Source organism: Temnothorax americanus, unplaced genomic scaffold, assembly GCF_048541705.1.
Source record: "Temnothorax americanus isolate GAGA-0224 unplaced genomic scaffold, ASM4854170v1 Scaffold113, whole genome shotgun sequence".
Classification (NCBI taxonomy): Eukaryota; Metazoa; Arthropoda; class Insecta; order Hymenoptera; family Formicidae; genus Temnothorax; species Temnothorax americanus.
Window position 1 is genome coordinate 206226 of NW_027509246.1, and position 17018 is coordinate 223243.

A 17018-nucleotide genomic window follows, 5' to 3' on the forward strand; every position below is an offset into this window, starting at 1 on the left:
ACAACATCAATGTCTCCTGAGATTGATAAATTATATGTCAGTAAAACAGTGGAAATATCTACGCAAAATCTACATTGATATTACGCGGATAAGATACTTTGATTTTATCGATGGAAAAGAAACGTTGAATCCACGCGGATAAGGTACTTCGATTTTGGCGATGGAAGAGAAACGTTGAATCTACGCGGATAAGGTACTTCGATTTTGGCGATGGAGAAGAAACGTTGAATCTACGCGGATAAGGTATTTCGATTTTAGCGATAGAAAAGAAACGTTGAATCCACGCGGATAAGGTACTTTGATTTTGACGATGGAAAAAAAACGTTGAATCTACGTGGATAAGGTACTTCGATTTTAGCGATAGAAAAGAAACGTTGAATCCACGCGAATAAGGTTCTTCGATTTTGACGATAAAAAAGAAACGTTGAATCTACGTGGATAACTCGCGGATGAATCTCCATCCACGTATTACGTAGATTCGACGCAGATGCGACGTACCTGTTTTACTGGGGGGGTTGCGAGTACCCGAGATGTTGAGATCTCGATAACGAGTGAACGAATCAAGTTCTAAGTAGGCTTTCTCTCATAATATTCCGCTACGTGCCCTACGAGCGGATTTATTGCGACGCAAAGTCCAAATGCGAAAATTTATTTTTAAGATACGTCGTCGTCGTCTAAGTCGACCGCTCTTTATAACATACATGTAACAAACAGAGAACGTCACTTTCACTTTTTTGACACTGGCGGCGCAGGTATCGCCAGTTTCGATATCGCGCGCGTATTTCGAAATTAGGTCGATAGACTTATCGGTCAGGAAGAAGATTTCTATTTAGGTAAATTAGGTATATATATAATAAATATTGAGTCAACGGAAAAGAAGGTTCTCTACGCTTGGCAGAAAGTGCCGCTAGGGAATTTTTAAGTCGATTCTTATGAATCAAGCTTGAATTTGATGTCTATGTATCCTAGGTTGCCGATGACGAGGTCCAGATAGTGCGCTTTATAGTTTTCAGTGTCCAGGTTTAATAATACGTTGAATTCGATGTCTACGTGTCCCAGGTTGCCGATGACGAGGTCCACATAGTGCGCTCCGTAGTTTTTGGTGTCTACGTGTATTAATATCTTGAATTCGATGTCCACGTGTCCCAGGTTGCCGATGACGGGATCCAAATAATGCGCTCCGTAGTTTTCGGTGTCTACGTGTATTAATACCTTGAATTCGATGTTCATGTATCCCAGGTTGCCGATGACAAGATCCAAATAATGCGCTTCATAGTTTTCGGTGTCCAGGTGTAATCGTACGTTGAATTCGATGTCTAGGTGTCCCAGGTTGCCGATGACGAGGTCCACACAGTGCGCTCCGTAGTTTTTGGTGTCTACGTGTATTAATACCTTGAATTCGATGTCCACGTATCCCAGGTTGCCGAAGACGGGATCCAGATAGTGCGCTTCATAGTTTCCGGTGTCCAGGTGTAATCGTACGTTGAATTTGATGTCTAGGTGTCCCAGGTTGCCGATGACGAGGTCCACATAGTGCGCTTCGTAGTTTTCGGTGTCTACGTGTATTAATACCTTGAATTCGATGTTCACGTGTCCCAGGTTGCCGATGACGGGATTCAGATAGTGCGCTTCATAATTTTCGGTGTCCAGGTGTAATCGTACGTTGAATTTGATGTCTAGGTGTCCCAGGTTGCCGATGACAAGGTCCACATATTGCGCTCCGTAGTTTTCGGTGTCTACGTGTATTCGTACGTTGAATTTGATGTCTAGGTGTCCCAGGTTGCCGATGACGAGGTCCACATAGTGCGCTTCATGGTTTTTGGTGTCTAGGTGTATTAATAACTTTAAATCTGAATGGGTGCGTTTAGCCGATACTCCGCTAACCTAGCAATCGTGAGCAGTCGCTCGTTTTTGCTCGTTTCCTCTCTTTTTAATCCAGTAAGTCAAAAGAGAGGAAACGAGCAAAAACGAGCGACTGCTCATAATTGCTAGGCTAGCAAAGTATCGGCTGAACGCACCCAATGTAGGACACGTAAATATCGAATTCGAGGTATTAATACATGTAGACACCGAAAACTACAAAGCGCACTATGTGGACCTCGTCATCGGCAACTTGGAACACGTGGCCATCGAATTCAAGGTATTAATACACCTGGACACCGAAAACTATAGAGCGCGCTATGTGGACCTCATCATCGGCAACCTGGGACACCTAAACATTGAATTCAAGCTTGATTCATAAGAATCAACTTAAAATTCCCCTAGCGGCAGAATTAAAATTATGTCATGTTATAAAAAAAATCGTTGAATTAAAATTATGTCTAGACATAATAAAAATTGGACAAAAATTATGTTTAGACATAATAAAAACTGGATGAATTAAAATTATATCTGACGTAAAAATAATTATCAAAAATATCGATGCGAACAACATTCAGTAAGACACGCAAATAAAAATAAATAAAAAATTTTACAGTTAACGACTTATTAACATTAATCATGCTTTATAGCGATTATGTTTTATGTTGAAATTGAAAAATATGTACAAGGTGTACAACTAAAAGGGTTACAGATTATTATTTTTAAAAAACTAAGCAAAATATATTAAATTGTTGTTTTCTTTAGAAATAATAGTCCGTAACACTTTTAGCTTCATACCTTGTATTATATACGGTTTATGAGATTATAAGATATATTGTTTATAAGATTAAGATGCGTAACACTACAAAAAGGCGTGATATCCGTACAAAATTACCTTTTTAAAAAAAAGGTAAAAAAGAGCGCCAAGTACACGCATAATAGTGTATATGTATTATGTTGTTACCCTGTTATGTTGTTACCTCGAAGAAAACAAAGTGGTAGTATTATACCTCCAAATAGCTTTATCCTGTATATACTGTTTATACAATGCGTAATATACTACAAAAAGGCATGATATCCGCACAAAATTACCTTTTTTAAAAAATGGTAAAAAAAGGCGCCAAGTACACGTATAGTAGTGTATATGTTGTTACCTAAAAAAAAAAAAGAAAGTGGTAGTATTATACCTCGAAAAAACCTAAGTAACAAGTGGTAGATTTTTATATCTCGAAAAATCTCGAAAAAATCTAAGCAGTAGTATCTTTATTTCCGAAAAATTATAACCCAAGTGATACGCGTCACAAAATTATGTTACCTTATCGAAAAGAAGAGTCGCGCTTCAAATGATCTATTACAATTACAAAAAAGAAATGATATCTCTTTAAATTAGAGCGCCAATTACAGAGAGAACATGTATATTGCCTCAAAAAATAATTGTTGCACTACATTGAAAAATCTTTACATTGTGTCAATTAGAAAAAAATGTATAATAACAATTTTATAAAATTAAAAAATTTTATTTAAATTTTTAGCAAGGGAATACAAGATATTTAAATACAAAGTTATTTACATGTGTATTTTTTAATGGCCACAAAGAATTACAGAGGTAACAGTACAAAATAAAAATATTTTATTAAAATACATAAATTTTTCTTGTAAAAAAACTTGGCGCTGCTAGACCTCGAAATTTTAAATAAATAAGTAAACTTATTCTATACTTAATTATAAGCCGCATTATCCGCCGTCCGCGTAGTCACGCACACCCATATCACTCACTCCCACATCCACGCTGATAATCATTTAATATTACTCCCATTGTATTCTTCTCTGAATTATTTTTATTTATTGTTGTCCTTATTTATTTAAAAGGTCTAGCAGCGCCAAGTTTTTTTACAAGAAAAATTTATGTATTTTAATAAAATATTTTTATTTTGTACTGTTACCTCTGTAATTCTTTGTGGCCATTAAAAAATACTCATGTAAATAACTTTGTATTTAAATATCTTGTATTCCCTTGCTAAATTTAAATAAAATTTTTTAATCTTATAAAATTGTTATTATACATTCTTTTCTAATTGACACAATGTAAAGATTTTTCAATGTAGTGCAACAATTATTTTTTGAGGCAATATACATGTTCTCTCTGTAATTGGCGCTCTAATTTAAAGAGATATCATTTCTTTTTTGTAATTGTAATAGATCACTTGAAGCGCGACTCTTCTTTTTGATAAGGTAACATAATTTTGTGACGTGTATCACTTGGGTTATAATTTTTCGGAAATAAAGATACTACTGCTTAGATTTTTTCGAGATTATTCGAGATATTAAGATATATATAGATATAAAGATCTACCACTTGTTACTTAGGTTTTTTCGAGGTATAATACTACCACTTTCTTTTTTTTTTAGGTAACAACATATACACTACGTGTACTTGGCGCCTTTTTTTACCTTTTTTTAAAAAAGGTAATTTTGTGCGGTATATTCTACATAATTATTATATATAATCTTTTTTTCCCGGGAACTTTTGTCTGAACCTCGATAATTGTTTGTCGGAGGGAAAAGTGGAAACGGACTTTTTGACTTAATTTAGTTTCAAGAATATGCTGTTGCAATAATACCCTAACTTTTTGAAACAATTGTATAGACACTTCCTTGGAGCTTTTATGTTATACACAAGTAAAAATGTTGGGGTTAAACATTGAAAAAGTTACAAAGTTTTCTTTGAATATTTTAAAAAGTATTAGGCAAATAAAAAAATGTTTCAGACAAAAGTTGTTCAAATTAATTGGTAAAAAAAGATAATACAGTTAAAAAAGGTTTTTATTTTAAAAAATTCAACTTTTAAATTTTTTAAACATTTTTACTTAGAAAAAAATGTATACACTATGTAATGACCCTCTTGGGTATTCCGGGATATTTGAAGAAAGGATGGGGAGAGAGTAGATGGAGAAGGGTAGCGAGGTTTAGATTAGGGAATGAGGTGAAAGAGAGCAGATACTGGGAAGGGGAAGAGAAGAAGAAATGTAGGGTGTGTGAGTATGGGGAGGAATCATGGGAGCATATATGGGAAGAATGTAGGAGTTGGAAATCAAGAAACGTTAGCTGGCAGGAAGCGGTAGGATGGGTATTAGATGAAGAAGGGGGAGGGGAGGAATGAATGATAGAGCTAGAGGAGGAAAGAAGGAGACGGAAAGGGGAGGTAGAAGAGCTGGAAGAAAGAAGAGGCAAGGAGGAAAGAGGAGAGAGGGGAGGAGAGAAGGAGCGGGGAGAGAGAGGGGGATAGAGGAAAGGAGAAGTAAGTAATAGGCTCACGCTTTCAGATCCAGGATGGAGCGAGAGGGGAGAGTAATAGCAGAGGCGGTGGAAAGGATGGTGGAGGAGAAGGTAAGAAAGTTGGTGAAGGAGAAAAAGGAGGACGATAGAAAGAAGGACGAGAGGATGGAGGAGATGGAGGAAAAATTAAGGAGATTGGAGAGAAAAGTTGAGAGATTGGAGCAAGGTGGAGGCAAAAGGAAGAGGGCGGACAGCGAGGAGAGTGAGGAGGGAGAGAAGAAATGGTGGGCGGGGGTGGACGAAGGGAGCAAGGAGGGACTAAGAAGGAAGAACGTTATTATAAGGGTTGAGAAGGAGAAGTGGGGAAGGAAAAAATCAAACTGGGACAAGGTGAAGGAGCTCTTCACAGAAGGACTGAAGGTGAAGGTGACGACAAGGGATGTAGTAAATCTGGGGCAGAGAGGTGCGTGGTTGACGATCTTGGTAAAACTGGTAGACGAGGAGGAGAAGTGGCGGGTGTTGGAGGCAAAAAAAAAAGTGGGTAATAGGGTTGGGGTAAAGATCCACGAAGATAAGTCGGTGGAAAGGAGAGATAGAGAGAGAGTAGAGAGAAAGGAGAGAGTAGAAGGGAAGAGAGATGTGCGTAGGAAAGTAGGAAGGTCGGAGGAGGAAGAAATTTTAAAAGGGATGGAGGAGAAGCTGCTCATGGAATCCGACGAAGAGAAGGAGGGGAGGTACAGAAAATGGACCAAATAGGGAGGAGTAGGACGGGAGGAAGGAAGGCGGAAGGACGAGTCGCAGAGGAAGCGGAAGAAGAAGAAGAGGAAGAGGGGAGAAAGGGAATACGGGGAGGGGAGTAAAAGTGTTGTGAGATCGTAAATGATCAAGAGGGGATAAAATTATGTAAGAGGTTTGGGTACGTTCCTCAGTAAAAAACGCTTTGTAAGCCCTGCGGGGAAACGCAATAAACACATACATACATACATATATGTAATGACTCTCTCAAAGTCATGCAACTTTTGTATATATAACAATTTCTCGTACGACTTATAATTTACAAGTTTTTGGAGATGTGCAAATTAGATATCCTGTCCTGTATATGACACATACCCTCAATATACATATCATAAACCCCATTGGATACACATTGCATACTTACATTCCATTATCAGTAATTCAAAGCATGCTTAGAATGAACAAGTAGCAGTATACAATAAACATCAGAAAGCGGCTTTAAAGATTGTGTTTATTTCCTGCATTCGGTCGATTGTGGCATAAGAATAGCGCTTCAGGAACGAAATCTTAATAGCAGTAAAATGGTTTTTAAGTAGATATGGACAACCACATCGCAGATTTGGCGCACATCCCGTGCATGCGAAAGCAATCAGGCGAGTACAGCTGATAATCCTTTAGTAGTGGTAATGTCGCTAAAAATTACTTTTCTATAAAGAAAGAGAGGGAGAGAAAGAGAGGGAGAGAGAGAGAGGGAGAGCACAACATTTTCTGGCTTCTTTACTATTGAACAGCTTTGCAAATAAATATATTCGACGAGACAAGCACATTTCTCGGTAGACAGGCTCTCAATTCCTAATGTAATTGTGAATCTGCGATTTGTTGTTTCCTTCTATATGTATATACGTGCATACTATAATTTTATAATTTAAACAAAAAAAGAATTTTGAACTTGGATTAATATTAATATTACAATACAGTCCAAGATATGAATAGTAAAACATCTACGTTTTCTAGATGTCTTTCTAGTATTTATTAGACATTTGTATTGTCTAAAAAACAGGATTTACACAAAACCTATTTTTGTGACTTTAAAAGTTTCGAAGAAATTTATACAAATCTACAGAGACATAAATTATTTTAAAGACAGAGCTTCGATTCGACAAGAGAGTCGGTACTTAAGAAGCTGCGTAGAATTTAGGCTAAAACGTACCATTCTTAACATTTTCATCTCTCATGCAGTCGAGACTTTTCATCTACCTCATATTTTTAGGAATACAAAGACTTCAGGGACGCAGAGAACATAATGCCCCTTGCTACCAGCGACTTTCGTAATCCAGTGTGTCAAGAAATGAGGTCCTTTAGGTTCAGTAGCAGCAGTGGTAATGGTGGAGGTGAAAACGGCGCAGAACATTTAGGTTCATTATTCGTGGAATCGAAGATATCTCCTATTCAGCCATCAGAAATGTTAAGCTTTGCTAGAATGTGCAATAAGCAAGGGTACAATTATACAAAGACGTATAATGAACAAGGAAGCATCGATAGTTCGGATACATACGCGAGCTGTCAAACACATCCATCATATTCACAGGTGAGAATCAATGTCGCATAGTTAATAATATATTAATCTTTTGCGCGTGCAATATATGCTACTAAAAAATAATAGACAACCCAGCAAGAAAATGATGCAAACTTTGCGCAAACCCGAGCGCGCAGTAAAATTGCAACAAGGTGTGCCCGCAGAAAGCTTAGCTTTTGCTGATAAGGCTTGTTGTAACAGCGTGACTCACATTCTACGCAAATAACACTGGCAAGCCTTGCCGTGCACACCATAACAGCAACTGCAAAAGCAGAGCAAGGTTTGCTGGCATAACGACGTAAAATACACGCAAATAACAGAGCAAACCTTGCGGTACACGGTATGACAGTAGCATTTATGGAAAAAATAGGGCAAAGCTTGTTGTAATAGTACGGATCATAATTAATTAATGAACTTTCTATTAACCCCATATAGTACAGAAAGATTGCAGGAACATTGCAGAAATATTTCATTGTAAAGGCGGATGCAGACTTGAGAACGAACGCGAATGAGGCAGTCCAAGGCCGCATAAGCATGCAAGTGTGGACGTTGATCTAAAGCGCGGCAAATTGCCTCGGATCGTTCGCCGCACAGCCTCGGTCCGAACCGAATGCTGGCGGTCCATCAAAGAAAATTCGTGCTCAGTTTGGACGTGTCCAAGCACGTATAGGCGGGTTCCACGGAGATAAAAAAGTGAACATAACGCTGCGGAAGTGAAGCACTAGTGGGGAAAGGGATTAGGCCGAACGAATGAAGTAACGTCGAACAGTTGCCTCGACTTGCCTCATGCGTCCTCGTGCGCTTTTACTGTCCGAGCATGATGTAACTAGACAGGAAAAGCATTGCGCATAATGGCGGCAGTTTTGGCGGTTGAACCAATCAAGAGGCGACCTATTTTGTAGGCGCTCACTTTAAGGTGAAGTTCGATTATAAGAAATAAAAATGTGTATATATATAAATCATGTAAAATTTTAAATATATACTTAATGAAATACAATAAAACCTTAAATAAAAATAAATAAACTAAAGACAATTAAACCTACGTTTATTAGTTTATTTATGTATTTATTAAACTCCTGTCTTAATTCTGTTCTGGTTTAGTTACGTAATTTGATTAGGGTCAACACGTCCACAGTGTAGATTTTGAATTATAGTGTGAGGAGGAAGGGTTGAAACCTTGGTTAAAACGCAATTTACTTAGGTAATAAAAGAAAGACATATGTAACGAAAAAAAATAAATATTTTATTCAAACAGAATAAAATTAGGGAACGTTTTTTGTAATTATTAACATACACATTTAATAACATCTAATAATTTTAAATAAAATGTAGACTTGAATAAAATAATAATTTAAATATAAACTTTATTGCATATATGTTTTGTTTTCTTCCCGACTTTTTTTATAGTTTGTTTTGCAACATCTTTTTGGAATTGTTCAAGTAATTGCAATTCTTCACTCGTTACACGGAAGTCGCGGATCAGGACTGCTAGATAAGAGGAAGACATAAAATAAAATAAATATAAACAATATATATAATAATAAGTATTAATGTTTTATTTATACACTAATTATTATTATTACAAGTATTTGCTCCAGTGCTGCAATGTAAAATAGTACATAATAGTACAATTTGCTAATAATAGTATGCATTTAATAGTACCCTTATCGAAATTTAATAAGTGATTATTTAGTGATTAATTACTTTTGAGTATTTGTACGTGACTTTGTCCATTTATTTTCCATACAGTCCGAAGAGAAATGTCGCTCACATATACTTGCTGAAAATTACACATAAGTTTTCAGAATAATACAAATTATATACTGTATACGAATTCAAATGATTCTTAAAGTTTACCGCTGTTTATGTTTAAATTTTCTTCTTCTCGGTAGCAAGCTTCGAGCCATTTTTCTTTTAACTCGCGATTTTGCGGGAATGGAAAGAACTTGATGTCTTTCGTTTTCGTAGCTCTACAGGAACGACTTTTGCAATTTCTCACGCAACAAGTCGGCATGATTCCTAGATGATCATAAATACATATTATTTAGCAAATATCAACCAATATAATGCCTCTCAACATTAATTATATTTACTACTTACAACGTATGTTGTATTAAAGTCGCAAAAGTTAAGGCTCCTGGTCCCTGAGCCGAGAACTCTGCGTTGACGGTGGCGACGTACCGTCGCGGCAGAAATCAGAACTCTCTCCAATGGAGAATTCTGTCCTTTGTGACATGTTGACAACCTATTTTGTTGTGCATGCTATTTCTTTATTATTCGCTCTGTGCTTGTGCTCTAACGTTTAACGTATTCGTGAAAGTCGTAAAATTGACCGAAAAGTAAGATTTGCATGCTGAAGGAACGTTTTCACCTCCTTTCGATAGTCGTTAAACGACTGTTTTTCCCGTATATTTAGGCTTTGTTTTATGGCTGTTTGTTTATTGTCGAAAGAAAAGGGTAGTTTTCGGTCAATTTCGGAAGTGTTCTGAAACGATCTATAGTGATGTTTTATTGAAATGACTTTTTATTTGAAAATGGCATGCACAACAAAATTAGGTGTTTTCCTTGCCTTGATAGTAAGAATCCAATATGACCGCGGTGACCATCCAGGAGCCTTAAACACACAATATTTTCCGCACAACACACGCACGCGATGGATAACGGACTACAAACTGACGGAGGAAGCCATATTGCTTTTCTCGCAAAACAGGTTGCGCGCTGATTGGTTCAAAAACTGAACGAGTGCGCAGCATCGGGAATGCTTCACCTGTCTACTTACACCATGCTGTCCGAGGACTCTGAGGATGCGGCCCCATGGACTAATATTTTCCGCGCAACGCATATCGCGGTAAGGCATTTGGTGTGGCCTCAGCCTGCCTTATACGCGTTCGTCTGTATTTGCCTAAGATTACAACATTGTAAATACATTGCGAAATGTTTCTGCAGCAACGGTAAAATGTCCGCCTTTACATTGAGAACCAAAAAACAGTAATAATTCCTGTATTTGTGCTCACTCCCAACTTTTAGGCTGAATTCACATGGCATGTATTTTCCGCGTAACGCGTAATTGCGTAACCAATTAGAAGAGAGAGAGAGAGAAAGAGAGAGAAAAAAAGACGTAATTTTGTATTTATCTAGATCGAAGCTATACGGAGCGACTCAAGTAATTTGATTATACTAATTATTTCTACAAAAAAAATTGTTCATTATTTATTATTGAGGGAGAGAGAAAAACCGCGTTTTTCGGGCGCTGTGTTTTCCGGCGCCGCGGGGCGAGGGGGTTTTCCGCGCTCGCTCCCGGCCCCCGTTTGCGCGCGTCTTCTCGTTCGCGCGGTCTCTCTCGCTCCCGTTCGCGTTATCTTTCCCTCGCGCGTTCTTGCTCGCTCCCGGCCCCTGTTTGCGCGCGTCTTCTCGTTCGCGCGGTCTCTCTCTCCCTCGTTCGCGTTCTCGTTCAAAAATTATGCATAAACTACAAATAAGAAAATTGCTTACCACCGCTTGATTTCAACCTGAAACCCCCGGCTCTTGAGTCACCTTCCGCACTCTGTGTGTGTGACACAACATTGATTGTTTTTTTATTGTTACACTTATTGTTACACTTATTGTTAATCTCTTAGCAGTATAAGTTTCTTAATTTTAGATAATAAACACTTAAAATATTTCTCCAGACACTTCCATTTCTTCAGGCACATGTATTTCCATCTTGATAAAAAGAGAACGTTTCTCTTACGAGGATGAACCAATTTATTTGGAGATCGAGAAAATCTTGATGCGATCGGAGATCGGCGATTCCGATCTCGCGACGGAATAGATATCGCACTACGTCGACTCTCCTCTTATACAATCTGCTACAGTTTCTCATCTGCGGTTTGCTAATTTTCACAATCTTGAATTTAGAATTACGTATCGGTTTGCAAAGTTTTGCGTACTCGCTCATATCGGTGGGCTTTGATATACAGCTCTTAAGATGGCGAACCAATTGTTGTATAAACCGCACGATCAAGCACACCAACCGACTCTCACTTCTAGTCCTCGACTACTGAGCGTACCTTCAAATTCATCCTTCTACATCACACTATTGTCACATCGTTTGTTTATCATATCTAATTTTATCTCAGCATCCATACAATTGCACCTTCCGAAAAATCTGCGATGTGCAGTTTTGCACGTGTGCAATGATTTCACCGCGAGACACGTATGTTCTCGAAAACGATATCGCGCCATTGACTCACGGTGATTTGAACTGTAAAATTGCTATTGAACCGCGATCAAACAACTATCAAACAAGTATTGAACCGCTATGAAACAACTATCAAATAGGTATTGAACAGCTATCAAACAACTAAAACAGTTCTTGAACCGCTATGAAGCAGCTAAAAACAGCTAAAAACAGCCATCAAACAACTAAAAACAACTAAAAAAACAGCTAAAAACAGCTCTTGAACAGCTAAAAACAGCTATCAAACAGCTCTTGAACAGCTATCAAACAACTAAAACAGCTATCTGTATAACAGCGATCTGTATAACTGCGATCTGTATAACTGCTATTGAACCGCTATCAAACTTATTTTAAACAACTAAAAACAGCTTTTAAACAGCTATCAAACAACTAAAACAGTTATCTGTATAACAGCGATCTGTATAACTGCGATCTGTATAACTGCTATTAAACCGCTATCAAACTTATTTTAAACAACTAAAAACAGCTCTTGAACAGCTAAAACATCTATATTATACTACAAAGTATGTGGGAAAAGAAAATAAAACGTTTATATATACATATATAGTTTATTTTTAAAAAATTATAATTTTTTCAGGTGTCGCGAACACCAGTTAAATATTTTTAATACATTTTGTAATGCGCAATTCTTAACATGTTTTCCGCATCTTACAGTATTAGTAACATCTAGATTATTTAAAGATTCAATATCTTCGTAATCTGCATCCAAAGTCTCAATTTTTAGATGTTTTCTTGCTTTATTCTCAAGCAGATCCACCAGCCATTCTCGTTTCTGGCATCCATTGACGTACACAAGAGTCGACGTCTCGTCGCCCTCTCCAAGTACGGCCGACGTAATTAGATGTTTCGTTATGCTGTAGGACACGTTTCCGTCCTCCCATCGTAGTCCATGGTGATTCGCAATCAACCAGGAAGCGCATGATCTGTCGGATTTCGCGAAAAGACTCCATGGCATGGGACATGTAAAAATGTAATGTGCCAAAACGGTCCCGTCTCTCAGAACCGCCACCTCCTTTACGACAAATTTCATCCCGACGGTGAATCCCTGCAGATCGACAAACGTCGGTACGATCATAACGAAACGGCGGAGCAATCTGTATCTTATCGCGGTACACGATCATGCAAGATGAGACAATAGGCGGTAATATTTGCAGGTACATTTTTTTTACAATCAAATTCTATTCGCACATCCACGGTGGCGCTCTTGACAGATTCGTTTTGTCGCGAGCAATCAATGACAACAAAAAGTCCTTCCATCAGGAATGTATACAAGCTGCAAAGCGTATCGAAGGAATCGTATCCGTAATAAGTTTTACGAAAACGCGCATACATATCGAAAAGAACGGCGTATCGATTTTTAGTAAAATCCAGATTCATGTCGTCGTACAGATAAAATTCGGAGTTTAGATAAAGTTTCACGTTGGTCAAATTACAGGCATCAAATACGCTAACATTTTGAGACATGATATTCTTGCGGCCGGTCTGCAGCGCAAAAATAACGTACCGCGGCTTCTCCAGCTGAGTCGCCGTTTTGATGGCCCACGAATGCTTGGTCGTGCTCTGCAACATGGGATACTCGTACAGATCCCACGAACGGAAACTGACACTACAATATCGCCCGCTTTCTAAGGCCCGTAGCATAAATAGCTTATTAACCTCGTTTAACGTAACGTGAGGCATTTGCCACTGTATTTTAAACAATTCGATTTCCGGCTTCGTCGCAGGATTTCCTACAATGCAATTGTTATTGCTACGCGCACGTATCAAAATTAATTCGTGACGAGCATTAACAACGACGTGTTTGTAATCCTCGCAAAAGCCCAGCAACAACTTGAGCGGTACGCAAAAGTTAAAGTATCTTTCCGGTATGCTCGATGTAACGTCCCAGCCAGCATTCCGCATGAGTTGAGAATCATTATACGATAGCGATACGTAGTTCTTGATGGTACTGGTTATGCCAACGTTTCTGTTGCGATCAATCTCCACACCGTTGAGCTCGTATCGAATCTCATCGAACATGAACGCCACGCAATTATTCGCAAGCGTCGTCACAGACTCGTCATTCCTTTTCTTTATTACCAATGGTCCTTCAACGTAGAGAAAGCTTTCACATGGCAACGTGTATAAATCCTGCTGTTGTATGGGTATTCTTATCTCATTGTTATGTCCAAACGTTGTGTTAGCGTACGGATTGTACGTGTGTGTCTCAATCTTGACGACGCTGTCGTCAAAGATCAGTTCACCTCCAATGTTTAAAATATTAGCCATTTTGTACGACAAAACCCAATGATTTCAAAAATTCAATGTTCGACGCAGTGAGTTTCTTCTTTGGCAATCAAATTGTCTTTTTGTTTCTCGTCTGCCGCACCTGCTCAGCTTCGTTCAGTACGAGCATCTCACGTTATCGCTGTCGTCTTCGTACATGCAGTCTAACGGCGATCTCTTCTCCGCAAAAATCAATCAATCGACCGTCCTAATCCACGACGCGAAGCGTCAAGTCCGAAATGCTCCGTACGATGATCGGAAGGTAAATGATCTGTGCCGGCGTTTCCAATATCTTATATCCTGGTGGCACGCTTGGTGAAAACTCGTGTATCGTGTGCACGTACTTGTCGTTGCTGTACGCACCCGCTGTCACGTTACACTCTATGCGAATGATGTTTACGTTGATGATATTTAGCGGAACATCCGATTTGTGCCATTGTCGCGACTCCAGCACGCGATTCGCTGAAAATCCCAGCAGCGATCCAATGTTGTTCGGTTTTGTGAAATTTATTCGATAAGCGCACTTGATCTCGCTATTTATCGTATTGCTATTAGCATGAATAATAATCAATGGGTGCGGTTCATCTTCGTTTGTCGAGACATTATTGGATGGGTCCCATAAAAAAACGCATTTCAGATACATGTCTATATCACGCAGTTCGTACGATCCTTTGGGAATGGTAATCTCCTTGTCGTCGTCATCATAATGGAATTTATTGTTCGACGAATTTACATTCGGTATCGTGTAATAGGTTTCAAAATCTGTTAGACCGAGCTCGTAATCACCATCGCTCAAATCCACGGCGGGAAAGTAGCTTACCGCGAGAATGCTGCTCTTGCCGGTGAGCGTCAATGTCAGTGACATGTTTGAATGAATACTGAGATTAAACAGCGTAACTCCGGTCTTTAAATTGATTGTCAACCGACTGTAGAAAACGCAGACACAGTTGTCCGCAATTTCTCTGATCGTATCGCTGATAAGGCGTGCAATTGTACTCTATTACATTGTTCTCTAGATACTGTGCCAATTCTCTCGGTGGTCAAAGATTGCCAAAACTGTCGAAATATATGGCATGATCTCCCTTTTTCGCATACGCCAGTGAGTACCCGGTTCCTCAGTATTATCCAAATTCACGATACCGCTCTCGTTTCGACGTATGCCGCCGATCGGTAACGAGTCGCGCATGAAAACACCTCTAAAATATGGAATGCGCATACGTTTTGCCAATTGTTGCAGTTGCACATTGGTAGTTACACCCTTGGGAATTTTTAGCGTCCCTTCGACGTTTTTTTTTTTTTTTGAGACTCCCCGTCCGCGTTTGTACGGAGCGAGATAAAGTCCGTGACCTTCCATGGCGCGATTGTGACGTTGCATCTCTTCCAGCTGACGTCGCGCGGCTTTGTTGTCATTCACGGCCTTTGCGACTCCTGCCGCTCCGCCGACCAACGAGCCGAGAACCCCTAATAACGGCAAGATTGGTAGGATACCGCCGCGTTTCGCTACCGGAAGTATTTGCTTGGTCTTCTTCTTTTTCTTCGTTTTCAAACCCATACCGAGTTTCGTTTTAACCTTCATGGCCGTCCAGACGGCTGTAGCCGCAGCTCTCTCTCCGAGAGTCGAATCGTTCGCGATGACACGTTTTCGCGCTTCCGCGGCGAGTATATTGTCTGCCACGTGTCGTTCTGCGAGATCGCTGCTACGCGAGTAGGCTATGTCGTGCTCGCGACACGCCGCGTCCAATGGATTGATACCCCGATCACCTCTTGCCAATCGTGTTTCTAAGCGAGTTTCCGGTCCGCAAAATTGATAGCCGGGGATATGTAATTCGATCGGAAACGCGTTTATTCGCGCGATTCAGCAGACCTCTACCTATCTTCGGCGGCATTCGCCGCAGTTTTTTATCAGCGGCGGCGGACCGTCGACGTGCGTTTGCTGACACGGCAAATTATAATGTATTAAACAGCGCCGATATTGCTGAACCTCCGAATCTGTCTTGATATGTTCGGGAAACTTATCCCACAAATAATCTATGTGATTATAAAACTGTCGCAGTAGAATGACCTTTGGTATATACTTTAACTGCTCGGCGGTTAAATCGTAAATATCGCTGTTATCTGACACGAGCAAAAACATTTTAACGACTGAGCATCTCAGCTCTACGCGTCTCTATAAATAGGCCAGCTTTCTCGATATTATTATTCATTCGTTGTGGAGGGGAGTAAAATGCGGTTCGTACGACAATCGCGGACGATCAAAGTGATAAACTTTGACGATAGGATGCTGTTAACAAAAGAGGTACGCAAACATGGAGGCATGCTACCGATTTCTATACGCGGTATCATCTGCGGTCCGTCGAATTGCGGCAAGACAAACGTTTTGATAAGCTTGCTAGAAAGTCCGCACGGTGTACGTTTCGAGAACGTGTATGTGTACTCGAAATCGTTGCAACAACCGAAATATCGATATTTGGAGAATATACTAACACCGATAGAAGAGATTGGCGTCTTTACGTTCTCGAATAACAGTGACGTCATTCATCCGAGCGAGGCGCTCCCGAATTCTATTTTTATCTTTGATGACGTGGCATGCGACAAGCAGGATACGATAAGAGAATACTTTGCAATGGGCCGGCACGCTGACATTGACTCTTTCTATCTCTGTCAGACGTATGCAAAGATACCGAAGCATCTTATACGCGACAACGCGAATTTATTGATTCTGTTTAAACAGTACCAATCTGAAACACATATACAGCGATCACGTAAACACAGATATGTCTTACGATGATTTCAGTAAATTGTGTCATACGTGTTGGCAACAAAAGTACGGATTCGTGGTGATAGACAAGGACAGCGCGATTTCGAATGGTCGATACAGAAAAAGATTTAACGACTTTGCGATACCAAAACGTGGTTAGTTGTGGTCGACGCGTCGATTGAACAACGTTAGCGCAACATAAACAGCAGCGAGAAGATTAGAGAGCGCGAGAAGATCGTGAAAAATTTTGCGAAAACGAGCAATTCGATTCGCAAAAAATATCACGCCTTAAAAACTGGTAAAATGGA

The 17018-nt window shown here is 39.4% G+C and overlaps 1 protein-coding gene across 2 annotated transcripts in view; it reads left to right on the plus strand.

Moving 5' to 3' along the window:
* LOC143908724 (uncharacterized) overlaps positions 1–17018 on the plus strand; it is a 243088-nt gene that overhangs the window by 176850 nt on the left and 49220 nt on the right. The window contains exons 3-4 of one of the 2 annotated variants that reach the window (XM_077426489.1): positions 6468–6524; positions 7142–7459. In XM_077426489.1, the coding sequence (XP_077282615.1) occupies positions 6468–6524; positions 7142–7459 (375 nt within the window). The remainder of the gene's footprint in view (positions 1–6467; positions 6525–7141; positions 7460–17018) is intronic. The other variant, XM_077426490.1, reaches the window with a different exon arrangement.